The 25,830-nt window shown below is 36.7% G+C and overlaps 4 protein-coding genes across 5 annotated transcripts in view; 1 reads left to right on the top strand and 3 right to left on the bottom strand.

The window, feature by feature from the left end:
• LOC134667244 (ecdysone 20-monooxygenase) overlaps positions 1-9,769 on the bottom strand; it is a 44,249-nt gene extending 34,480 nt beyond the window's left edge. Inside the window, exon 1 of the mRNA XM_063524576.1 lies at positions 9,451-9,769. Within this exon, the coding sequence (XP_063380646.1) occupies positions 9,451-9,501 (51 nt within the window). The 5' untranslated portion in view covers positions 9,502-9,769. The remainder of the gene's footprint in view (positions 1-9,450) is intronic.
• A 5,954-nt stretch (positions 9,770-15,723) lies between these two features.
• LOC134667537 (pseudouridine-5'-phosphatase-like) overlaps positions 15,724-25,830 on the top strand; it is a 137,324-nt gene continuing 127,217 nt past the window's right edge. Inside the window, exons 1-4 of one of the 2 annotated variants that reach the window (XR_010098649.1) lie at positions 15,724-15,890; positions 15,979-16,197; positions 16,704-16,936; positions 17,023-17,321. Coding sequence is in view for 1 of the 2 variants with exons in the window: in XM_063524963.1 (XP_063381033.1) it covers positions 15,836-15,890; positions 15,979-16,197; positions 16,704-16,936; positions 17,023-17,199 (684 nt within the window). In the remaining variant the exon portion in view is untranslated. Of the gene's footprint in view, positions 15,891-15,978; positions 16,198-16,703; positions 16,937-17,022; positions 17,571-25,830 lie in introns of those variants that run through there. The other variant, XM_063524963.1, reaches the window with a different exon arrangement.
• On the bottom strand, positions 21,235-23,525 carry LOC134666851 (pseudouridine-5'-phosphatase-like). Its single transcript, XM_063524171.1, has 4 exons — positions 23,440-23,525; positions 22,983-23,201; positions 22,110-22,342; positions 21,235-21,446 (listed from the first exon to the last, which is right to left on the bottom strand). The coding sequence occupies exons 1-4, from the start codon at positions 23,489-23,491 to the stop codon at positions 21,261-21,263; spliced, it is 690 nt and encodes a 229-aa protein (XP_063380241.1). The 5' UTR covers positions 23,492-23,525; the 3' UTR covers positions 21,235-21,260.
• Positions 23,479-24,900, bottom strand: LOC134666840 (pseudouridine-5'-phosphatase-like). The gene is made up of 4 exons (XM_063524160.1): positions 24,748-24,900; positions 24,425-24,643; positions 24,121-24,356; positions 23,479-23,974 (listed from the first exon to the last, which is right to left on the bottom strand). The coding sequence occupies exons 1-4, from the start codon at positions 24,857-24,859 to the stop codon at positions 23,795-23,797; spliced, it is 747 nt and encodes a 248-aa protein (XP_063380230.1). The 5' UTR covers positions 24,860-24,900; the 3' UTR covers positions 23,479-23,794.

Genomic DNA, 25,830 nt, shown 5'->3' with positions numbered 1-25,830 from the left:
AAAATCGGTTCAAGAGGTCGACCTGACTGGTGAAATTGACTTTATTTACGATTTTACTTTGCGTATCAATATTGTAAAAAATTTTAGAAGCTTTGTCTGTTCTCCAAACTCGTTAACCCTATTTTGTGATTTAAACGTACGGTTAGGGAGGGCAGGGTTATCTTTGGTGAACATACTACCTATTATTGATAGCGATAATATTTATGGACATTTTTATCGGGTTCCTGTTTGAACGTCGTAGTGGTCTAGGTCAAAAACCTCGTAAAAAATCAAGACTCACATCAACAGCTCGGTTGAGACGTTCATTTAAATTCAACGTATTAATTGATAAAATATATCTCCACATAGGTACTAATTACAAAAGAAAACAATGTAATTTAGATAAGTAATGTTCGAGGGATACACAGTGGTATCACAGACAGAAATATGTTTGAACTGTTAGGAACAGACGTTAAAATTTAAACAATTTTACAGTCCTCAGACTCAGACCCCAAAAGTAGTGGTAATTAACTTCTCCGAAAATGCTAGAATTCCTATGATATCTAATATCGCGGTACAATAATATGTAAACGAGTCTACCTATAATTCATTGCATAGTTACTCAGATTTAACTTTAGCGGAAAAAAGTTACCACTGCTTTTCAGTTTTAGGTTAAAAAAAAAATCTAAAGTGAAAAAAACGGACTTTTAAACTAAATAAAAAACCTTTTCTCAAAAATGGACGGCAAAGTCGAATTTGCCGTCTAAAAAATAGGTCGCGAAGCGCGTAGTTTATGGTCAGTCAAAAATTAAAAAGTTAAAAACATTGCAGTCTCGATTTTGGGACTGCAATGTTGCATACAAATTCCATTATTTGTCGAGTTCCAAACTTTTTAAAAGTTGAAATGGCCATATCAAATGAAGGCACAGGCCCATTAAACAGCCAAACAGATGATTAGTACCGCGACTATTTAGATGTCTCAAATAGGTTGGCGAATTTTTGGCAGAAAAATACACTTCTATTTTTTTATTAAAAAAAATAAAAAGGCGGCAAGGGCTTTTTTCTGTCAAAATATATATGTAAGAACGTTGCTTTTGTAAAATATTTCTATGATATTTATATTTCTTGCACCATTTTTGAGAAAAGCACTATATATGACTCGGCTGGAAGGCTACTTGCTGGCTTCGGATTCAATTAAACGGACTCCCAAGGTCGTCCGTTTAAAACGAATCCTCAGCCTGCAAGTAGCTACTTCCGAGCCTCGACAATAATGTACTATTGTATATTACGTACCATATTTGCTACGGGTAGTACCTACTGGGGTACCTAATCAACTTTTCAAGTTGTCATTTTGTCGGCAAGTGGGAGACAAAACTGAAACATTTTTCTGTCAACTATGTTCGTATGGGGGGGGGGGATATTTAATGTAAAATTCTATTAAAACGGGATATCATCCATGTCAATTTGTTTTTTCGAATTCTCTCCGTTTAGTTTCCCGTTTTAAGTTGATGTGAATGACGGTTGTTAATTACTCTTATTAGCTTTATTTTGCATTATACGAAGTCTTAGTTAATACATAACGTGGAAGGTTTATAAATATGTACATGCTTAAACTAATTTAAATTGGTATGCAAATTAGGGTGGTTCACTTTTGTATGGGAAAAATTCAAACTCTAGCTAGAAGAAGGGCCACCCTCTCATTTTGTTACACTTATTCTGTTGGCTAAATATGCCAAGTTTTGTAATCTTATCTCAACTACAAGGGGGTGCTCAAACACTTCGAAATTTTTCAAAGTTGTATGAAATCCAAAAAAATCAAGTTATTATTTTTATGAGTTTTATGTAAGTAATAGTTTTCACATTATTTAAAAGTGTGATGTAAAAGTTATTTGGTGAAAAACCATTTTAATTTCTATTTTTTATGATTTATTTAGGTGAAATTCTAAAAATCTTACTTTAGAAAAATTATAAAAAATAGAAATAAAAATATTTTTCTACTTAAAAACTTATAAATCACATGTGCCAATAATGTGTAAACATATACTTAAATAAAATTCTGAAAATTAAATACTGTTTTTTTTTAGTTTTCATACAACATACAAAATTTTCAAAGTGGTTGAGCACCCCCGTGTAGTTGAGATAAAATTACGAAACTTGGTGTATTTTATCAGCATAATAAGTGTAACAAACTAAGGGGGTGGCCCGTCGGAAAATAAAAAAAAATGTTTTTTGAACCACCCTAATGCAAATGGGATAACTAAAACCATAGAGAAATTACCTATTTATCTATTAGAGTCTGTTCGGAAAGAGAAGAGTCACCGTGGCGTGTATTGGGCTTCATACATTCCACGACTCTTCTCTTTCCGCACCGTATTACATAAATGTTGATGTTTGATGAATACATCACTCATGTTATAAGGGTAGGTGGGTGAAAAGAAAGAAATAGAGTAGGTACTTAACATGTTTACCATCAAGTGCAAGGTACTCTATTATCACTAATCTCTCGAGTCGTTAAATAATAAATACGAGTATAAAGGTGCCACCAAGATTTCGTCACGGTTTATTTACTGTCTGGGTAATGTTTTTGTAGTTCATTTTTATAAATGTTTTATTTAAACTTCGATAAATAACAACCTTTGCAAACATTTGACATTGGATAAAAAGTTGTTGATTGAGACGTGTTTTCTTTGTTTTCATGTATACTACTTACATTACATTACCTGCTTGCTGCACATCTACATAATTGCACACCACACAGTAACAAGCAGAAGCAGGTTTCCATTGCACAGATATTTTAGGCAGTAGAAACTATGTAGAAACTGACCAAGTGTGGCAGGTGTGATGTCAAAAAGGTTGTTATAGGTAGTTTAATTGTTGTCCCTATGTCGCTGCTGTTTCGACAGTGGTTAATAGTGCTTTATGCTTAAGGTCGGGATCATGATTTACTTGAGTTTCTTTCTACGGACCTCCAGTTAACTAAACCTGCCACAAAAATAATTTCATAAAAGTTTGACGTTTAAAATGACAGTGGCATAGTCTGGCCCTATCAAAATCGCTGCCAACTTAGTTTGGTCTAACTCTAACCGTGTACATATACCCAAAATAAGTTCAGGGTGGACCAATTTTTGCCTCTTCAAAGAGTATGAAAGTAAATTTTAGCCACTTCCCCACACATCACGAGGCCCAGACGTAACACGATATTGATCGTTCCTTTGCACACTCTGGGCAAAATAAATTAAGTCACACCTGCTCAGCGACCAAGTAGGGCGCAGCGGCATAAGAAAGAAGACAAAAAGATGTTTTATTAAAGATTTGACCTTCGTGACACGCCAGGACACGGGAAGTGGTAAAGGATGTCCCGCGAACACGCGACATCTGGTCGGCCACTTAATTCGATTAGGTAGGGTTCTGTCCTTTCATTCGTACACCGATCCGAACCCAAGTCTTATACATCGATTTCAGATTAAGGAGCCATGAGAAAACCCCGATGAGTTATCTACACGTTTTTAATTACTAATAATATGTAAGCGGTGGTGGTATAATGTAAGCGGTGGTGGTCGAGTGGATATGACGCCCGACTTTCAATCCGGAAGTCGCGGGTTCAAATCCTGGCTCGTAGGTACCAATGAGTTTTTCGGAACTTATGTACGAAATATCATTTGATATTTAGCACTAGCTTTTCAGTGAAGGAAAACATCGTGAGGAAACCTGCATACATCTGCGAAGAAATTCAAAGGTGTATGTGAAGTCCCCAATCCGCATTGGGCTAGCGTGGGGACTATAGCCCAAACCCTCTCGTGCTTCAGAGGAGGCCTGTGCCCAGCAGTGGGACGTATATAGGCTAAATTATTATTATTTTATATATTTTAATTACTATGATCAATGTAATGTGATTGGCAAAGACAACTTGACTCGGCTTCACGTCATCTTGTCTTGAAGAATTTGGGATATAAACTCAAGACCCTTCTATAAAGCTATTTAGCAGCTTGTGTACCTACTCAATCGGATCTACTCATATCATAAAAGCAGGCGAACTAGCCGTTCACCCAGGTTATTGTCTGCCAATAAAGTCGTGCTTATAGAAAATTAAATAAATAAATACCTCGACGGATCCCACGTTGCGTGAACTAAGTTCGCTGTTAGCTTTTTTTACTAAAAAAACACTTAACTCCCTAACGACTTTTATAAGCATTACTCATGGGCCATGGCACCCGATGGTGACTTGGTAGCCATACGATAATTAAATTATTAATTAATAAAAAACGTAGGAACCTACATATTCTGCCTTTTGCTAGATACATAGACCGTAATGTATGATTGGTTTTTAAGTTGTAAAATTAGTCCCGTTAATCGAGACAACTAAACATTCTTTATTGAACTCGAGTCGATGCAGATTTTTCAAAGATAATAATGTTCAAAAAGTTGCATTCTTATTTTTTACTTAAACAGGTAAGGTTCTTGCATAAAACGTGCGACTAACTTGAATGAAAAGTTTTAGCAAAAAATGTAGCTTTAGGGGTGTGACAGAGTTATATCTAGGTACTTACATCTTATAAAACAAAGTCACCTGCCGCGACTGTCTGTGTCTGTCTGTATGTAAGTATGTGCCTATGTAAGTTCGCGATAAACTCAAAAACTACTGAATGGATCTCATGAGGAGGGTTTAGGATTGGTTATAACATATGATGATTAGTTAATGATGTTTGCTAATCATGTCGGAAAACTTTACTACTCGTGCGAAGCCGGGGCGGGTCGGATTATAGGTAATATAAAATAAAACTTGTGCTGCTCGAATCGTATTATTTTATAAGTAAAATTGCACCTATGTGTGGTGACCTCGTGCTCTTTGTAAACGCTTCATAATGCGGAGTCTTTGTGGTCTGCTTTCAGTGCACAATACCATTTAGGTACGTTTTATGCTGAAGGGCAGGATTCATGATTGTATGACAAATATGTTCTAGATAAGAGACTGCTCACCTCGAAGTTCTTTCGTCATATGCGACTTTATCTTTAAAAGTACGTTAGTTCAGACCTGAGAGTATCCAGAGATAATCGATAAATACTGCAAAATTCCAGAATCTTTAGAACTAGATCATTACTGAACTTCCGTCATCTTCATATAATTATATTTATGTAGGTACATTAATAGGTTTATATGTAGAGTCTGTCTCTATTGTTTTCATATTTTTTAAGTCATAAATCTAATGATTATCAGACAATCATTACATTATCAATAATTATGTCAAACAAAAGGATCCGATGTAGAGCCCATTGGCTTGAGGTAATACTTTTTTTTTAAAGTTAAACGGCTTTGGACTGAGTAGCATGGCGCTCTTTGGTGTCGGAGGCCAAGATCTACTTCGGGTCGTTGCGCCACAGCAGTAAGTAAAGTTAATCAGATATTATATGACATTCAGATACATACTTAGTTGATAAGTATATTTGTCATACGAAACAGCACAAACCTAATTCAAAGTATGACACGCAATGCTGCTTAATAAAGCACTCTTAAATTTAGGGCGCTGTGACACTCTCCCGAGATAAATTTATTCTAACTTACGAGGCATGACATGCTAGAAGTAGAAAAGCTTGCGCAAACAACATGATCCTGTATCTCTTCCGCGTGTATCTGGGCCAGTTCACTCGGTTCACGCGATTCTAATTGATTGCACTCCTCATCGTTCGGACAGGATGGCAGCCCGCTGAAGACTTTGATATTTATGTGTGTTAGTAACTAAGTATACCTACAGGTACATAGCTGCGAAAGTGTTTACCAAAGTGACGTAAATCGAAAATTAAATTTTGTTGGTGTAGGACGATACTGTCATTTAATTTTAAAGTAACAACAAGTGTCACCACTTCTTTCCATTTTAAACTAGCGACCCGCCTCGGCTTCGCACGGGTTGCCTACACAAACGGGTAAGGAAGGACAAATATTTGATTATGGGTGCATTTCATTACTTGTTTTTTTTAGACTGCGGTCATTCACACAAGTTGTACGGGTTGTACCTACGTACTACATTAACATTATATTTGGAAAATTTGATGTATTTTCTACTCAAAATAACGAGCTCTTTCGATTCTTGTATTGTCTGTGTGTAATCAAATCTTGCAAGTTAAATTTGATCCACTTCCCGGTTTCCGATTGAGCTGAAGTTTTGCATGTAATACATATGTAAGTCGGGTGACAATGCAATATTATGGTGTCATCGAGCTGATCTGATGATGGAGACCGGAGGTGGCCATAGAAACTCTGTGATAAAACAACGAAACCTAATTAATTGTGTTTGGGGTTCTTATAATTGTCTCGATGAGTATTAGTTGCCTGTGGACAAAAAATGTACAGTCGGCGATAAAAGCTTGTACCAGAAATGAAATTTTTGCCAAAAGCTTATTATTATTGCCTTTACCATAGAAAATTGTGAATGAGTACTTTAACTGCTAATTATTGTAAAAGCTCAAAAAACGTGTTTTAAAGATCAGTTTTCTTCAATTCGTTTGGCCACAGTAGGTCAAAAGCATTTATGTTGATGTTATGTGTGTTGCTTTTCAAACGGCGCTACTCATGAGTAGAAAAACACGTTCAGCGTTTCTTACATTTGTTGACCGCCTATTTATCACATTGAATCAGGCCTCATGAAGGCACCTATTTGTTTTATAGAAGGTACGAGCTAGTAAGTAGGTACTTAGGTAGACGTAGCTCCCCTGCAGACTCGAAGCGAGGGCGGATTCGTTTTGCTTCCCGAAGGTCGCCCGGTCCGTCGTCTGGCGCATCAGATATGTCACTATAACACTATACGCATACGGTCATACGACTGCTAGATTTCGCAATGTCTTAGATATGTTTGCATTTAGATATACCTAGTTTAATCTCTGCAGAACAATACCACAATGATAAAAAAAATATGTAATGTGTGGACCCCTTAAGTGACACGAATAAGCATACATCGTCAAGTATTTGATAAGACCTCTAACTTATTAGTTATTAGACACAAAAAAATCAACAATTGAAAATCGAAAGGAAAGAGATCATTTAAAAATTTTAGCTTCTTTCTACCACTTAAATTTTCCGCATATGAACAATAATTATACCTACACGTAATTATACGGAATAAAAATAAAAAACGGAAATTTGTATAAAAACAAGAATTTACAAGATAATTACATATTTTATAGTTTAAATAACAATATCAGCATCTTTAGCCCTCGAGCAACTACCTATATAATGACGTCCTTCAAACACGTCGCCCTCGCAAAACAAAAATAACCTGCCGAAATAAAAAGACCGGTGACTCTCGAAATTTATATTAACATAAGCCATTTTTCTTAGCGGCAGTGGTGAGACGAAGGTCCCAGCCCGGTTTGGCGATCCATTATCATACAAATGGGCTTTAACTCGCAGCTAGAGGGTTATCATAGACTCGAAAACAAGATGGAATTATAATTTCCGTTAAAGATTCGATGTCAGACTATCCGGTAGGCTTGAGGAAATATTTCAGTTAGATTACGTATTTTTAATAAAATATTTATATGTACCTACACCGTACAACACCGTCTCTAAGAAAGTTCCACAAATATTAAAAAATTGTTAATAATGTCCCGTAATTTATAGGTAGGTAGGTACTAGGTATCTACTCGGATAATCTGGCCGCGTAGCCAAGATGCCAATCGCTTCCGCTCCGTACCGATCGAAACGCAGCTGTCACTGTCGCACTAACATAGAAGAGTGATAGAGAGACATAAAGTTTTTCGTTGTCGAAGCGATAGCGATTGTAACCTTGGCTAGGCCGGCTGAAGTTGGCACGGTGTGGAGCTAAATACCACCTAAAACGTATCTATCTATGTATATTAATATTAAGGTCTAAATCTAGAATGGCGCATGAAAAATTTGAATAAGTACGAGTTAAACTCCATTACATTTCGTTAAACTGATTCGGTTTAATAAGTAGGTACTTATCTAAAACTAAATAAATAACGCTGAGCTCTATTAAGGTGTCTCTAATTGTAGTTTCGTTAGTTAAGTACTTTAAGTAGTTATTTATCTATTAGGTACCAATCTCACCATACATGTTTACGTCGTGTTCAATGTTTTATCGAACAGCGATGCCAATAGTTCATCGTTACCTGCTAAAAATACTCATAGGTATCTCCACTGATTAGTTGTAAATTGAAGGGCATCAGTGATCCTCTAAGACTGTAAGTAATCGTAAGCAATCGTTCCTAATTAAGTACGTATATGGAACAAAAAATTAACCTTGAATCAGGTGAAGTTAGCGACCGTTTGCATTTTAATAAATCGCGAAGTGAACAGATGCTGAATATTCAACGACGCGGTCAGCTAGTTGCACGCACAGCACTGCATGACATCCACCACGTGAGATGCGTTGGGCAATGCTGCAAGCAAGCAAGCAGAGCTTAGCAGCACTGGCGACGAGCCGCGATTACTCCACGGCAAACCAGTACTGTACCAGTACCAGTAGGTACTCCCGGCGTGGACTACTTATACATGTGTTCGATTACAAACAATAACTACTTACTCAGCCATTTGCCTTCACTATATCGAAACCACTCAACTTAGCCCTGCCTTTATTCCATCACGACACGAACATGTTTCACCTTATTAAATATAGGCTAATCCAGCTTTTTCTAATCAGGTATGCAGTTTTTGCAAAGGTCAGAGCTAATAAAACGCACGCGCAGGAAGTAGTAAACTTTAAGTAAACACATCGACCGTAACACTTTGTTACGGTTGAATAGCCAAGTTTACTTAATTGTACGAATCAACATGAAAATTGCTACGGTTTCAATACCACGGAGTCATCATTTTTATTTTTGCCCGGCTAGCAAACCAGTTCATTCATGTAGTCCATATACCTACGCTATCGAATCTATTTCGAATGTCAATACTTAATGTTTAACTGGTATAATTATCAATTAGTTTGAGTGTATTTTTAAGGGATATATGCGTAACTTCCACAGTATAAAAGATACGTAATTGTAAATGATGACTACAAAAACTTACTTATACTTTTATTTCATATTTTCCCAAAACACGCAAGTTGATGTGTTTCCACCATGCCTATAAGAAAGACTTCTGAATAATGTATATTCTCCACTTATTGCTATATTTCTTTACAGTACAATAGGTCCGTGACTTTAATTGGGTCTGTAAATACTAGGTTAATGATTTTATGAACGAACTTTTATAAAGAGTAGAGCCCCTCCCTCATAAATCTCATAATACATATATGTATTTAATTTATAATTTAAATGATAAAAGTTTGCAGTTGAACTTTACCCTAACGTTTGAAGATTACATATATACTGAAAATTTTCAGTTGAAAGCTGGTGGTACCTACTCTATAAATAAAGCTTAACTGTCAACTTCAAATACTTAACAGTCATGTACATGTAACTTATAGACTACTATTTTTCAATTAGCCGATTAATGTATGTTACAAATACACTTACCCAAAAGCTTTCCACATATTGAGAGAAGAAGTAACCTCCGGGAAGAGACATGGTGCCGGATAGGAGTTCACCGCAAGACTGACAGGAGAAACACGGCACAGTTTTTATTTCTACACTTTTTGTTTACTAACATCACACAGGAATTCCTTTATCGTAAGCTCACGTGCGCGGTGCGGGGCTGCGGAGCCCTGGCGCGCACATTGCCTCCTCACTACCGACTGACACACGGCCAACACGTTGTGCCTCTATATACTTACTTCTTGCTTTGCCTGAACGCTTGATTTCACGCTCTATATCCACGAATTAATAACTATGGATCTTGGATATCGACCATCAAGTCTACCAGTGTTCTAGTACGCAACGTGTGTAATTGTGAATCACTTGGCCCGACTTTCTTCCTAGGCGGATCCGGAAACAGGCCCAATGACCCATTTCACCCATTTAAAGGATCTGTTGGTGTCGTATCACATTCAACCTTCTTATTGCATAAATTGAAATGTAAAAAGTCAGTGTAAATTAATTAACGAATATTAACCCTCGCTTGTGCCAAGCGGGGTGGCAGCTACAACGCTACAAGGGTGAACGAAACTTAATACAGGAGAGCGCCCCGGGGAAACGCGACGCACCGTCTAGACTCGTCATCATTAAAATACTAAATCTAAAATGACATTAACGTCCATGCATCGAACCATTAATTTGTTGACTACCTATGTTATTTTCTGTTGCATCATATTTCAAATTAGCTACCTATTCCACAATACCTATCTAACTTCCTAATAATACCTAACTACGATTATCGTCCATATCATATGTATTATCAAAATCGCTGCCAACTTAGTGCTAACTCTTGTGATAGGTACTTAACTGTATTCAAAATTTAAACTTTAGTTAGAATAGTTTCATTGATCTTTTGTCCCCGTAAACCAAAGGAAAATTATTTTAACATGAATCCATAGGTATAATATGTAAGTACGTACATTACGATATGTACAAGTACGAAAAGTAGGAAATTCGCAACAAGTGACAATAAATTATAACACGACCGAAGGTAATAAGCCGTACAACGTTTTACAGTAGGTACCTACACCGCATTGGCCCATTTGTAGGTAGGTACCTACTCTTTAAGGCTCCTCTTCACGTTGGGCCAACGCCAACGCCGACGAGGGACGCATTTATGCGTTAGAGGGAGCAAGTGATATTGCTATCTCATTCTACCGCATGGCTGCGTCCCTCGTTGGCGTTGGCCCAACGTGAAGAGGAGCCTTTATAGTATATTATGATACAAGTGCGAAAAGTAGGAAATTCGCAACGAGTGGCGATAAATTAAAACACGACCGAAGGGAATGTTTTAAATCGACACGAGTTGCGAATTACAATTTTTAGGTACTACAAAAGCATCTGCTTGTTCTAATTCATTGTCAGTTTAAATTACTTACGACGAAAACGGCGAGACGCTTTGTCTGTGATGCAGACTCATCCATCGATCCGACTTGCTAACACACGAATATTGTAAATTTTGAATGAAGGCCTCTTCAACTATGTTGATATTATGTCTAATTTATTCTATATTATTAATAATAAGTGTTATGAAACTTATGAAATTTGAACCGGAAGTAAATGGTAGGAATCGAACTTGCTGACTAAATCTAAAAAGGCCAAGTGCGGTACAGACCAGGCATAATGGAGAGTCACGTACCTTCCTGTCCCTTTTGATAAATTCCTTAATTACCCCCCCCCCCCTCGCTGAATTTACTCAGGTGACCGCATTTTTGTTCTTTCATCAACAAACAAGCATTTGCATCTATAAATTATTAGAACTGCTGATGAAGATCAGAACGGAACACTTCAACGACGCGGCGTACCTATTGAGTGCACGTTACCCCGCAAAAAAAAGTTTTCATGGCTATAGGTACACGACAGGTAAGGTACGACGATTTTACCCAGACTCCGACTGGATACAGATTAATTTGTTGTGTCCTGACGATAAAATCATATAAAGCGCCTAATTATTGTATGACCACAGTTAAGAGCCCATCAACGTGCACACTAGCGCCACTGCTAAATAATCGTGATTATTTAAATTTAACGACAGGTATTTAAAAAAGGAGGCCGCTACGTACTGTATTGTGTATTTAAGTACCTTTTGAATACATCAAACGTAGTTTATATTTATTCACTATTAAGTAAATATAAAAAATTAAATTAGCTTACAAATAATAATACAAACTATCTCTAAACTAAATAAACTTAAAATAAAAAGCCTATAAATAAAAAACGTCCCCCAAGTCACTGCCGATGGGCAGTGTGCCCAGAAGGCTGGCCGCATTGCCACGTTGTATGGCAATACTTATGCGTTGAGCAAAATACTGGCCAGCCCTCTGGTCTCCTGCGGCATCTATAAGGCGCTCCGCTAAGGCCCTGTATATACGGCGCGCGCTTGGCCCCCACGGCCCCAGCGTTTCGACCCCAAACGCCTCAAAAACATAACTACTGCCAAGGGTGGCATATTTGCGGCGTTTGAGGTCTTCTGCCATAGACGCGGCATGACCGGCATCTCTGCTGGTGCCTGGAAGGTGGGACGGCGCGAGGGTGTCAACACATGTGGCATCCCAGACTAGAGGCCGTCCCATCTTCCAAGGCACCAACGTCATACCGTCGGGCCTCTTGCCATCGTCCCTAGCCAAACCGACGGGCTCGAGTATGGCCGGGACTTTGACGCTGACAAAGGCCCTTCGGATGACGTCGTTGATGCTGGCGTGTCTGGGTATGCGTCCGGCGCTTCTGCCGCAGGAAAGTCCATGATGTCCAAATTTGTCCACCATGGCACCACAACGGCAGTGATGGGGGACGTTTGTTACAGTCCCTATGCGCAAACAAGTCGCCAGTCTGAAGGTGGTGTTGTCCAATAGGGTCCCTATGGATGGAGAGGGTAGGGCTTGTAGCCACAGACCCGACTCCCACTCCGCAGTGGCAAGGAGACGAGCTCGCTCCGCCGTACTAGTTGACGTATCAACGAGATTATTCCGTACTAGACGGCAGAGCGGCTCGTCCCATTGCCTCTGCGAGCAAGGATTGGCAGGCGGGTCCGTGTTGCTGCAGGTTAGTGACCAAACATTCTTGGCCTCGGTGCAATGTGCTGCCTCTATGGCCCCGAGCGAGAGCGAGATAAAATGCCTCCAATTAGGTTTTGAGCACTATATGCACCCATACATCAAACTAGTTTTTATGTTGCTGGATTCGTCAATCTGTGCGTCCAAAGTTAAAACGGCCGTTTTTGTTTTGAGTTCATAGATCGACGAATCTAGCAACATAGAAACTAGTTTGATGTATTCAAAAGGCACTTAAATACACAATACGGTCCGTAGTGGCCCCCTTTTTTAGGGTTCCGTACCCATAGGGTAAAACGGGACCCTATTACTCAGACTTCGCTGTCCGTCCGTCCGTCCGTCCGTCCGTCCGTCCGTCCGTCCGTCCGTCCGTCCGTCTGTCTGTCACCAGGCTGTATCTCACGAACCGTGATAGCTAGACGGTTGAAATTTTCACAGATGATGTATTTCTGTTGCCGCTATAACAACAAATACTAAAAACGGAATAAAATAAAGATTTAAGTGGGGCTCCCATACAACAAACGTGATTTTTGACCAAAGTTAAGCAACGTCGGGCGTGGCCAGTACTTGGATGGCTGACCGTTCTTATTTGCATTTTTTCCGTTTTTTTTGCATTATGGTACGGAACCCTTCGTGCGCGAGTCCGACTCGCACTTGCCTGGTTTTTTATTTAAATACCTGTCGTTAAATTTAAATAATCACGATTATTTAGCAGTGGCGCTAGTGTGCACGGGAATGGGCTCTTAATACGTTCTTAACAGTTACGAAACAAGGGCTCGAAGATCGGGGTTCCGGGTCACGTAACGATATTTCTCTATCTAAACTTCCGAGAATGTTCGAGAAACCTGTAGGGCTACCGCCAATACCGAAAATCGTCAATTGCGGGGATTGTTCTCTGTTACTCTAATTACGCCTTCATTGGAGTAAAAGAGAATGATCCCCGCAATTTGCGAATTTCGGTTTTCACGGTAGTCGCTCTGAACTTCGATCTTCTTTCGTCAAAACGTTCAGGGCAAACGTTCTCTGCAACGGGTCAAAGGGCCTGCCGCGAACCACGTTCGACGTATTGCCTCTCTGTAGCACTTACGTACGAATTTACAAGTGCGACAGTGAGGCAACACGTCGAACGAGGTTCGGGGTAGGGCCTCCGACTTTATACCCAAGAATATAATACTCGTGAATGCTCACTTAGTTGCTTAGTAGGCTTTGTACACTTTGATAATTGAGCAAGATTTGATAGTAGGAGATCCCACATATATGGTCACCATCACCAATCTGTCTGACGGATGAAACTATGAAAATATGAAAGAAAATATGTTCTAGAACATAAATAAATAGGGTTGCCTAAAGAAATATGGTCAAGGCTATTTTTAATAAATTTTTGAAAAAAAAATCCGCAAATTTCACCGATTTGTCTGACGAACGAAATAAGTTTTAATGGAAAATATACAACTTGTACAACATAAATCAACTAGGTTGCCTATCTTTTTCCGGTCACTATTATGTGGTTGCCATGTTTAAAGAGGTGATTTTATATCGATAATTGCACTCATCTGTCTGACGCTTGAATTATACATCAAAATTATGGTAATTTTATTGCAAATATTACAATAGTTTAGGGTTGCCTGCGAAAATCCGGTCACAAATAAGGGTTGCCAGTCTTTTAATTAAAATATGAAGGGAAGACTTTTAGCGATAACTCATAAACGGCTTTACTAATCAAGTTTGTTTTAATAATATTTGATTAAGTTTTTTAAGTACTTCATATTTTTAAGTCAGATGGTTCAAAAGTTAGAAGGAAAAACCTTTTTTTTTTCTAAACGATTATTTGCGAAATGATTTGGAAATGATTCACTTTAACAAGAAATGTTGTTTAAAGACCCCTATTTATTTTGAAAGGCCTATCCAACGACACCCCACACTATGAGGTTGAAACACTAAAAAAATTGTCACACACATTTTGTTTCTTTCAAAGCGATTATTTGCGAAAATATTCACTTTATAAAAAAATGTTCTCCTAAAACCCCTATTCATTTTGAAAGACCTTTCCAACAATATCGCACACCATAGGGTCGACACGAAAAAAAAAATCCTCACGTACATTTTGTTTCTTTCGAGGCGATTATTTCCTAAAATATTCACTTTATCAAAAAATATTTTTGAAGAACCCTATTTATTTTAAAACTTATATCAAATGACATCTTACAACATAGGTATCAAACGAAAAAAAGGAAAAAAAAATGTATGTGACCATTTCTTTCACTACAACCCTGTAGTGTGACATGTCGTTGGGTTGGATAGGTCTTTTAAAATAAATACGGTTTTTAACAAAACATTTTTTGATAAACTGAATATTTTAGGAAATAATCGCCTCCACACTCGTGCGTGGATCGGGGCGCGAAGCCCGCTCCACACTCGTCGCATCGCAGATCTGCGAGGTAGTCCTAGACCTAGTATTACATAGATGAGCTTATACGCGTGCCTCCGTGAGGGACAAAACATACGTAAAGCGACAATATTAAAAACACGTTTTAACATTCCTGACAACATACCAAAAACAATCTACGTAATTCGGTCGGGTTATTTGTTGCCCACCATAAACCAGACTACATTTTTGGTGGGCAATAATACCGCTTTCTCTGCTACTCCTACTGAAATTTCCATAAGTGCATCTCGTTCGGTCGTTTGACCCAGTGTTGGCCAAACGTTAATTGCATTTTTCCATTATAAATTGAACCGTAAACCGCACGGACGATTACAGTTTACGGTTCAATTTATGATGGATAAATGCCAAAAACGGTCAATTGCATTAACGTTTCGGCCAACACTGGTTTGGCCCCTCCCCCGTGTTATCTCTATATTATTGAACCTCTATGGAGGTAGTACACTTTTTGCTAAGGGACAGAGAAAGAGATATATGTTAATACCCCATGTTAGAAAGCACTAGCGTGCGTGCGTTCATGGCGTTCACTGGTTCGGACGACGGCGACCGAGTTTGCGCGGCACGATAACGCTCAACCTAATAATGCACGACCCAATATTTTGATTCCCGCGCCGGGCATTGGATTGGTAGGTCGAGCTTTATTTATTTGGCTGTGCATTAATTAGTATACTTGACAGTGACTGTCAGTGAAACAAAACGTCATATTTTATACGTCCGTCGATGGTCCGTCGCATGAGTCTTCGAACTTTCAGGGGATCTCATCATTTTTGATACATTTACTGCCTAATTATTACAATTAATATTATTTGAGGAGTCGTGCCATTGCAGCTTAATTATGGCGTTCAAGAAAGTATCGCATGTGTTGTTTGATTTAGATGGTCTGCTAATTGGTAAGAGGTTAATAACATCCTAAATATTTCAATGATCAATCTCTTATCGTTCTTTGAAATGTTAAAATATTGCACTTTTCTGCTTTAGATTCTGAAATTTTGTACACGCAAGCATTTACCACTGTTTGCGCTAAATTTGGCAAAGAATTCACGTGGGAACTGAAGTCGAGCCTGCTGGGCTTCCAAGGCCACGAATGTGCGGAGAAAATAATTACAACTCTGGAGCTACCACTTTCTGTGCAAGAGTTCATTAAATTATGTCAAAAGGAATACGAGGTACTGTTCCCCAAAGTCCAGTTCATGCCAGGTAAAATTTAATAGAAAATCAAATATGTGTTAGCATGCATTATTGTACATGCACTAGTAATCGTTAAGTATGCAATATTATTTAAGAGATTTGTAACATAGTTATTTGTTCATACATTTTGTAGTTTGTGATGGCTTTAACCCATTAGCACCCACTGTATGTACCTGCTTGGGTAAAGCTAAGTCTTACCTATGTCTCTACCCAACAGTATTAGAAAAAAAAATAGCTGTTGTATCATTTGGAGTACTTCATAATAACCTATTGTTTTATAATTAACTAAGCCAAAAAAATTGGGTGATGTAATCATCTTTTTTACTTTATCATTGTACATAATCTCAACTATCAAATAAAAATCCTTTTACTTACTAAAAACAAATACTGATTTAAATAGCACATAGAGTATTATAAATCACCAATTTATAAAAAAAAAACACTCTGTTCTGCATTCTAAAAATAGATTCCCCATTTGTTACAATAAGGCATAATTTTACTTTAAAATATTTTAGGTGCACAAAGACTAGTAGAGCACTTACACTCCAAGGGTATTCCTATAGCACTGGCCACTAGCTCTGCTCAAGACAGTGTGGACCTGAAAATGAGAAACTATCCAGAGTTTGTGGGTCTATTTCACCACCTCACCATGGGCTCAACGGACCCTGAAGTTACCAAGGGCAAGCCGGACCCAGCCATTTTCTTAGTGTGTGCCTCCAGGTTTCCTGATAAACCTAAACCGGAAGATGTAAGTTAATTTGTTTTATTTCTTCTCTAATCTCAGAAATTGCATAAAAAAGCCAAAAGTATACTTATAAAGGTTATTGTTTCCAGTGTCTTGTATTTGAAGATGCAGTTAATGGAGTAAAGGCGGCAAATGCAGCAAATATGCAAGTAGTAGCAGTACCTGATCCTCGCATAGACCCCGCCTTATTAAGTACTGCCACTTTAGTCTTGAATTCATTAGAAGAATTTAAGCCAGAGCTATTTGGTCTTCCAGCTTTTGATTAAGAGCTTTAAAAAGGTGAGATAGTTGAAATATTTTTATTGCTTAAAATGTTATTGTACTTGTTTTGATAGATGGTTGTTAAAACTAATAGATTTTATTTATAAATATGTAGCACAACATTAAGGTTGGCATCATTGTTACTGAGCCAATTAATTCTACTACTGTAAATGTCCAAAGTATTTATTGACAAATCATATTAACTCATCTAGTCAAACAATATTAGTACTTAAGTTATTACAAATATATTATACAGTACTTAATAGTAACTGTCATATCATCATACATAGAACTAGAAGTGTGTTATGTTATTAATGTTATTAGTAATCTCTTTTTTTTTCTTTTCTATGTTACCTGAACAATGCTTTAAGAACACTTTTGTGTTGTGTGTTTAGTTTACACATGTTTTTTTTATATATTTTACATCCTTATTAAAACACATGATTAGATGTATAAAAGTATATTTTATTGAAATAAACTGCAATAGTTTTTTGTGAGCATGCCTTTAATTGTAAAACTCCTACCTGTTACCAACCCATACTGGTTACTGTTTTTTTAGTAGTCCATACTATTACTTTTAACAAATGGGATAATATGTTTATTTCCATTAGTTGTGTATTAACACAGTCTTTTTTAATTTTCAATATTGTCAAAGAGATTGTAGTGGTAACTTATATCCCACCAAAAACATAAATGTAAAAAAGGAGAGCCAAGTTCAATACAAAAATTATGCTTGGCTGTGGGGCTCGCCGCAAAAAGAATGGAGATCTAAATGAGTGCCACTGCCAAGTTCTCTACAAAATCCAAATATGTTTTTATAGGAACAAAATAACATTATAAACAAGTATTAAACTCTGTTTCTTTGCTTTATTGGATACCTATAACAATTGCTGTTATTTAAAAAAATGTGAGATCTTAAAGTAGGTTAGATTTGACTTGGCCAGTTTTCATTATATCAATCATTTTATACATATTGTAATTCTGATAAAACCTGGCCAAGCCAAATCTAACCTACTTTAAGATCTCACATTTTTTTAAATAACAGCAATTGTTATAGGTATCCAATAAAGCAAAGAAATAGAGTTTAATACTTGTTTATAATGTTATTTTGTTCCTATAAATACATATTTGAATTTTGTAGAGAACTTGGCAGTGGCACTCATTTAGATCTCCATTCTTTTTGCGGCGAGCCCCACAGCCAAGCATAATTTTTGTATTGAACTTGGCTCTCCTTTTTTACATTTATGTTTTTGGTGGGATATCAATACTTTTTGTAAAGAAAACTAGGCAGGTACTGAGATTTAATGTTTTTTCTTGTGTTTCCGCTGTATGGTTTTTACTTCTGTTCTTTGTATAATTATGTGGTGCCGCGCGCCGCCGACGACACACCGTTGGCCGGTTGTTTAGAGCGTATTACAAGTTTTTTGTATGGGGACACCACTTATTTTTTGACTAAACTTTATTTTAATATAGCAAATATAATAATACATATATTGGGGTAGTTTCAAATATCTGCTTGTAACGGTTCCAACGCTACAATAAAAAAATATTTTTTTGTATGGGGACCCCCCCTATTTTTTAACTTTTTTTTATTTTTAGATTTTTTCCTACGCTTACACACAATAACTGAGCTGGATTCCAAATTTCATCCTTCTAGGTCATCTGGAAGTAGGTTAGGTTTAGGTACTTATATGTCAGTCACAATAAAAAATGGTTCTTTTGTATGGGGACCCCCCCTATTTTTAAACTTTATTTTATTTTTAGATTTTTTTCCTACGGTTACACACAATAACCGAGCTGGATTCCAAATTTCACCCTTCTAGGTCATCTGGAAGTAGGTTAGGTTTAGGTACTTATATGTCAGTCCCAATAAAAAGTGCTTTTTTTGTATGGGGACCCCCCCTATTTTTTAACTTTATTTTATTTTTAGATTTTTTCCTACGGTTACACACAATAACCAAGCTGGATTCCAAATTTCATCCTTCTAGGTCATCTGGAAGTAGGTTAGGTTTAGGTACTATAAGTCATAAGTCACACAGTGTTTCGTCTAGAACAAGCTAGGTGGACAAAAGTCGTTATCAAATTATCTCTAATGAGTCATTAGATATGATAAACAACATGTTGAAACCCCCAAACCCATTAATAGATTATGTCTAACTTTCTAATTTTATGAGCCATAGAGTGCAGAAGTCAGCTAATGAGGTAAGTGCAATTGCACAATTTAATCAGTTGCAATTTTGTGATGCGTTCAACGACATCTCTTACAAGTAAAACGTTATTTTATGAAAAGGTTTGGTGATAGATCTTATAACTGAAGGTAAGCACTTTATATTTTTCATAAAAATATGTTCATATCAGTTGTAATAATGCTCGTATAGAGCAATAAATATGCACTTAAAAACGTGGTGAGATTTTCTTCATTTTAGAACTTTGATAGACTAGCAAATACTTGACACCGCTTGACACCGGTCTAGATTTTTGATATTATTTACTTGCATAATTCTATTTTATGATGGTGTATATTTCATTTTGCAGAAATTTGCAGAACATTTTTTTTTTCATTTTTTTGCAGAACACGTTCTCTCTATTTTAAGGAAGGGGTTTTTGAAGAATGGACAAATAAGGGGAAAAACGACGAAAATTTCCACCTTTATCAGTTTATATTGGTAAAATATGAGTTACGAGATTTCAAAGAAGAGTCTGAGAGACGGTTAAAAAATATTTTAACCAGTTATTCATCAAAACTGAATACCAAGTGGAATAGTGCGTCAAGATTTAAAGAAGCAATTTGTGAAAAAGTTTAAAAGTGGTATGGATGGCCAAAATATAGAATTACGAGTGTACATAACTAGACCAAGTGCATCAACGTCGTCTGAAAATGTTAATCCTGCAGGAAGACCCAAATTAAACTTCAAAAGTTCCCCTTTTAAAACGGAAAAAACGCTGAGTTAAAGATCTGGTACAATTACGTACCTATTTTTTAACTGCTGCCGAAATCCCGATTGATTCGTGATCGGCAGCAAATAAAACACGGCAAAAATGTTAAAAAATATTAGAGAAAGTCCACATAAGCCAACGTAGTCTTGTTCTTACGACAGCAGTAGGTACTTCAATGAATTCTAGGCAGCTAAGTGTTAATGAGGCATTAGCATATTATATTGAGTCAAAATCGACAAATACAAACTTACAAGCAGACTAAAATGTGGTCAATGAAGGCTGATTATCATAAATATTCATCATATGATTATTTGCCCAATGCAAAAGGTACAAGCGTGTTATTTCCTTCAGAAGAACTTTAAAAAACTTACGCAAAACAAGGAAAACAATTATTATTCTGATATAATACATGAGTTAGAACAGATTATAAGTTATTAATAATTAACAGATTAATTATTAATAATAAGTTAAGTTTTAATTAATCTTCTATATTACATTTTTATTTTTTTGTATATTTTAAAGTAAATACTATGAAAATAATGTATCTAATGAACTGTAAAATTTTGTTTATTATTGTGTTAATAATTTATTTGCAAAAAAATATATAATTAATTTAAATATATATTTTATTTTAATTTTTTTACTTTTTTTCATGGTATTTTAAAATTTTTAGTAAATTATATTTAATTAAGCAATACTAACCATAATACTACCCAAAAACACAAAAAAATAATTTTGTCCACCTAGCTTGTTCTAGACGAAACACTGTGAGTCAGTCTTAAATTTTACGACTTTTTGACCTTCATACCTTTATAACCGTTTGAGCTAGCTTCATGAAATTTGGGCTTCTAGATATCCTTATAGATATAATTAAACACACGTAGTTTTATGTGTTTACGTCAAAGATGTTTTGAGTTATAGAAGGGTCAAAAGTGGCACCAAGTTCGTTCGTGTAATATTACACTCGGCGCTGGCTAGCCAGTTCCTTTGCTTGAACTTGGCTTGACACGCTGCCGCGTGTCTAGATAATATTTTTCTATCTGTTACTAGTAGTAACTACTGGGAAAAAATCTCATCTTTTACCAGTAGTAGCCCTGGTCTGTTTGTGCAGGTTGGTAGGTATAATTTACTAGTCATTGTATGGTGGCAAACTAAATAGTTCAGGTCTAAAGTCCTCCATGGAGTCGAGTGTAAGGGTGGCGCCAGCGTCTCTGGCCAGCGCTCGATTCAGAAGTGGGTCGGGCACCATCACCACCTGCATGCCGGCCGCGCGCGCTGCTCTCACGCCGTTCAGGGAGTCCTCAAACACTAGGCACTGAAAAAACGTTACACCAATTACGATGACACTTGGTACACGAGCCAAGGGAAAATGAACCTAATGCAATTATGAATAAATAACAAAACTGATTTGATTTGTGTTGTAGTCACACACAATAAGAAAATAAAAAGAGACAAAGCCCTAAAGTGGTGAAGGCCTTACTCTAACGGGTCGGCCACGATATTGCGCGACTTGCGACGGCGGCGGCGGCAACCATAGGTGGGAACGAAAGGTCCGATCGCTGTCTCGCACCAACCTATGGTTGCCGCCGTCGCAAGTCGCGTTATGTCGTGGCAAAGCCGTAACCGGCTTCAGCTACCGCGACTAATGCCACTGCCACCACCCGTCCCAATGGGGTTGGCAACTGTCGAAGGTTTGCATTGATGGCGCCACCATAGCTTGCCCCTTTTTCTATGAGATTTGGCTTAAAGGGCTGGCATCGAGGGCATAAAATTCCATTAAATAAACATAAAGCTGACACAATTCTAGGGACTGACAGGGCAAGCTATGATGGCGCCATCTACTAAATACTTCGACCGGCAAACCCCATTTCTCGAGTATAATGCAATCTTAGAAAGACTAGGCATAAAAATGTATAGATGGCAGCACCATCTCTCTCGCTAGGTAGGTATTAAAAAAAAGAAAGTGATGAAGATTTACCTTTTCTGGTCCAGGCTTATCAGGAAACCTATTTGCTGCCATTAAAAATATATCCGGATGTGGTTTGCCCAACTTTACTTCGGGATCGGACGAACCCCATGTTTTGTACGGCAGCAAATCAAAGAAAGCATGATGCTTTTGCGTTTTTAGATCGTATGATTCTTTGCTACTACTTGTAGCCAATCCCATGGGTATTTTATTTTTGTGTAAATGACGAACGAGTTTTTCTACTCCTGTAAGTAGATGAGAAAATGCAACTAATAAAATTAATATAGGTATTAACACTTCTACTGCATTTTGGCATATCTCGGCCTACCTCGAAAATCGAAAGTTCGTTATCTGCCTCTATCACTCCTGCGCCCAGGCAGATATCGAAATTTGAATTTCGCGGTGCCTTGAGTACCCATGTTAATTTAGAGAAATTAAGTGAAGACTTTTTGTATTGTGATCTATTTCTAGAGTCTAGTCTAGTCGAAACTTTATAATAGCAAAAAGTAGTACGATACGAAGTTACATATGTCTTTGATAATAGTTATAACAAACTGTAGACTGTTTTTGTGTGATAATAAGCCATGTGGTTTTGTTTGGACTTCGGAGGTTGTCAGCCTTCTATAGCTGGTCGAGCAAATCTTGTCAGTAAAAAAGGCGCGAAATTCAAATTTTCTATGGGACGATATCCCTTCGCGCCTACATTTTTCAAATTTGCCGCCTTTTCCTACTGACAAGATCTGCTTGACCAAGTATATTTCTATTTATTTATAAGCCTTTGCCAAATCCAATTGCAACAGGTGGGAAAAAATATTCTTATCAAAACTCTTTCAAAATTATATTGCCAAAAAAATGTATGGTAAGTGGTAAATCATGGTTTCTTACCAGGCATTATCTTACAGTCAGGGAACAGTTCACTAAATATAGCCCGTGTCTCGTCCAAGAACTCATCTACAGTTAGTGGTAAGTCGAGCCCCTGAATGATGGATGCTGCGAATTCCCTGCTCTGTTGGCCCATTATCTGGCACTTCAGCTCAAAGGTGAACTTTTTTCCATACCGAGTTGCTACTTTTTCAAACCCTCTCGTGTATAATTCTTCTGTGTCTGTAAAATTAAAAATATTGCTTTAAAAAGTATTACATATTTTTCAATACATTATGTCAAATATAATAAGAACCATAATAATACATATTTTAAAGGTAGGTAACAAATAAGTATACACACATAACATTCTTTCTTCCGTGAGTATACATAATTGCTTATGTAATAAATATAAAGCAAAACTTAATATTTTTAAAATTGGTGAGTCGGAATATGTAGTATGTACCAACAATGAACTTACTCAATATAAGTCCATCCATGTCAAATAAAACATGGCTCACAGGTTGAAACATACTTTATTTAGAAAATAAAAGTATCTTTATACTTATACACTTAGGTAGTATCACAAGAGCACTTCTTTTTATTACAGTTTGTACTGATTTCACTGATTGTATAATATGTATCTTATATTAATTTTAGATAAGTCATGTAAACATCCACTGAAGTAGATAAGCCTACCGTGATGAATAGATCACTAACGTTAATGAATAATGATATTGTAGCTATCTATAATTACATAACAGTCTAAGGCCTACAACACACTGTTGTATTGCAAATATTTTATTTTTAATTTTCCTAAATTCAGATCTATAACATTAATTGCTAAAAGGTGGTAAGCCAAAGAGTTCAGGCTTGAATTCTTCCATGCTGTTTAATACAAGGGTGGCTTCTTTGGTATAACTTCTGTCAAGTTTTGGATCTGGCACCATAACTACTTGCATCCCAGCTGCTCGGGCTGCCTTGACACCATTAATTGCATCCTCAAAGACTAAGCACTGAAAAGAAGAGACATGTTTTGAATTAACATGCAAGGGTCCATTTTACAAAGTTTTTCTATAAATGTAAAAGGCAAATGAACAAGTTTTTTTTTACTTGTAGGTAATATTATCAAAAATACATTTTTGTTTAAATTTTACCATACCTGCTCTGGAGCTGGCTTATCAGGGAACCTCGACGCAGCTACAAGAAAGATGTCTGGATAGGGTTTGCCTTTCTTAACTTCTGGGTCTGATGAGCCAAATGTTTTGTAGGGAAACAGTGAGAACAGTTGCTGGTGTCGCTTGGTGGTTTTCAGTTCATAGCTTTCTATACTTGAACTGGTCGCCAATCCAATAGGGATATTGTTCTTATGTAAATGTTCAATTAACCTTCTTACACCTAAAAAATATTCAAATTAGTTTGAAATATAAGCAACTAATATTTGAAGTAAAATAAAATTAGTATACCTGGTAAAACCTCAGTATCCGGAAACAAAGTAGCAAATTCCTTTTTACTTGCTTCTATAAATTCATCCCTAGTCATTGGCAAATCTAATGCTTTAATAATCATATCAGCAGTTTCGTGCATTTGTGAACCCATCAGGCTTATTTTCAAATCGTAGGTATAATTTTTACCAAACTTTGACACAATATTCTGAAACGCAACTGTGTATAAATCCTCAGTATCTGAAAACAAGGTATAATTTATACTATAAAACATAGAAATCGTATTAGGGGAATCCTACGGGGTATTGCATCAGTTAGATAAAATAAAAACATTCCTAACTTACTAAGTATAAGTCCATCCATGTCAAAAAGGACATGTGTTACCGCATTAAAGGCACCCATATTAATTATCAAATAACAATAAAATCTTCGTATAACAAATTGTTTTTGCACCATACGAAAATAAATTTTCAAACTTTGGACATGTTTTGCGCTAATAGATAGCTAATAGGTTATGCCGAGTACACACGCGAGAAAGAGATTCATAGATATAATAATATATACAGATACCTTCCAAGCGAGCTGTCAGTGGGACCACTTTTATTTAGTGTACGATTAACAAAGCGGCCCACTTTGCTGTAGCCATGTCGATAAAGTCATATCGATAAACTATCGACATTTCTTGCAATTTTAATTTTACTTCAATGGTTTAACGATACCTAAAATGAACAAAAATGCTTTTATTCTTTATTGTGGTTATCAGATCACAATTTTATAGTCACGCCCCAGCAGGGAACCAAGGGAAAGTTCAGATATTTAATTAAAATACATAAATACCTACTAAAATAGGTGTTCCCCAATAATTGAATTATTTATTATATAATAATATATTCATTATCCATTAGCATTTCAATTATGTTTATGTTTAACGAAGATATTGAAGCTTCAATTAATCGCTATTTCGTTCCGCTGTGTAGCGTTTATCGATATATAACATGATTAAAATCGACTTTTCACATCCCTAAAAGAGCACACATATACGTTTTTACGCACACATGCACAACCTGGGTCACCTAAAAAGGGGACACTTGGATTTGAAGTCTATCTTGTCAACAGTATGGTTGTCCTTTTTTGACAAACGGCCTTTTTAAAAGAGCAAGGAGAGAGAAATGATACTAGTTGCTGCGCCGTCAAATAGAACAGAAAGCGTTGGGCCCTTGAAGAGATTCGACTTTTCGACTGACTTTGACTTTTAAGAAGGTTCGTTCAGATATTGACATAGAAATTAGAATTTCTATTTACGAAATCAAGAAAGAGATGTAACAAAATGTTCATGTAATGTCCATCACTTATTAGAATAACATTATAATATACACAAATGCTATAAATATTTATAATCGAAATTGATGATGAGTTGATGACTGATC

This window comes from Cydia fagiglandana, chromosome 1 (assembly GCF_963556715.1).
Source record: "Cydia fagiglandana chromosome 1, ilCydFagi1.1, whole genome shotgun sequence".
NCBI lineage: Eukaryota > Metazoa > Arthropoda > Insecta > Lepidoptera > Tortricidae > Cydia > Cydia fagiglandana.
This window is presented reverse-complemented; position numbering and strand designations above follow the sequence as displayed.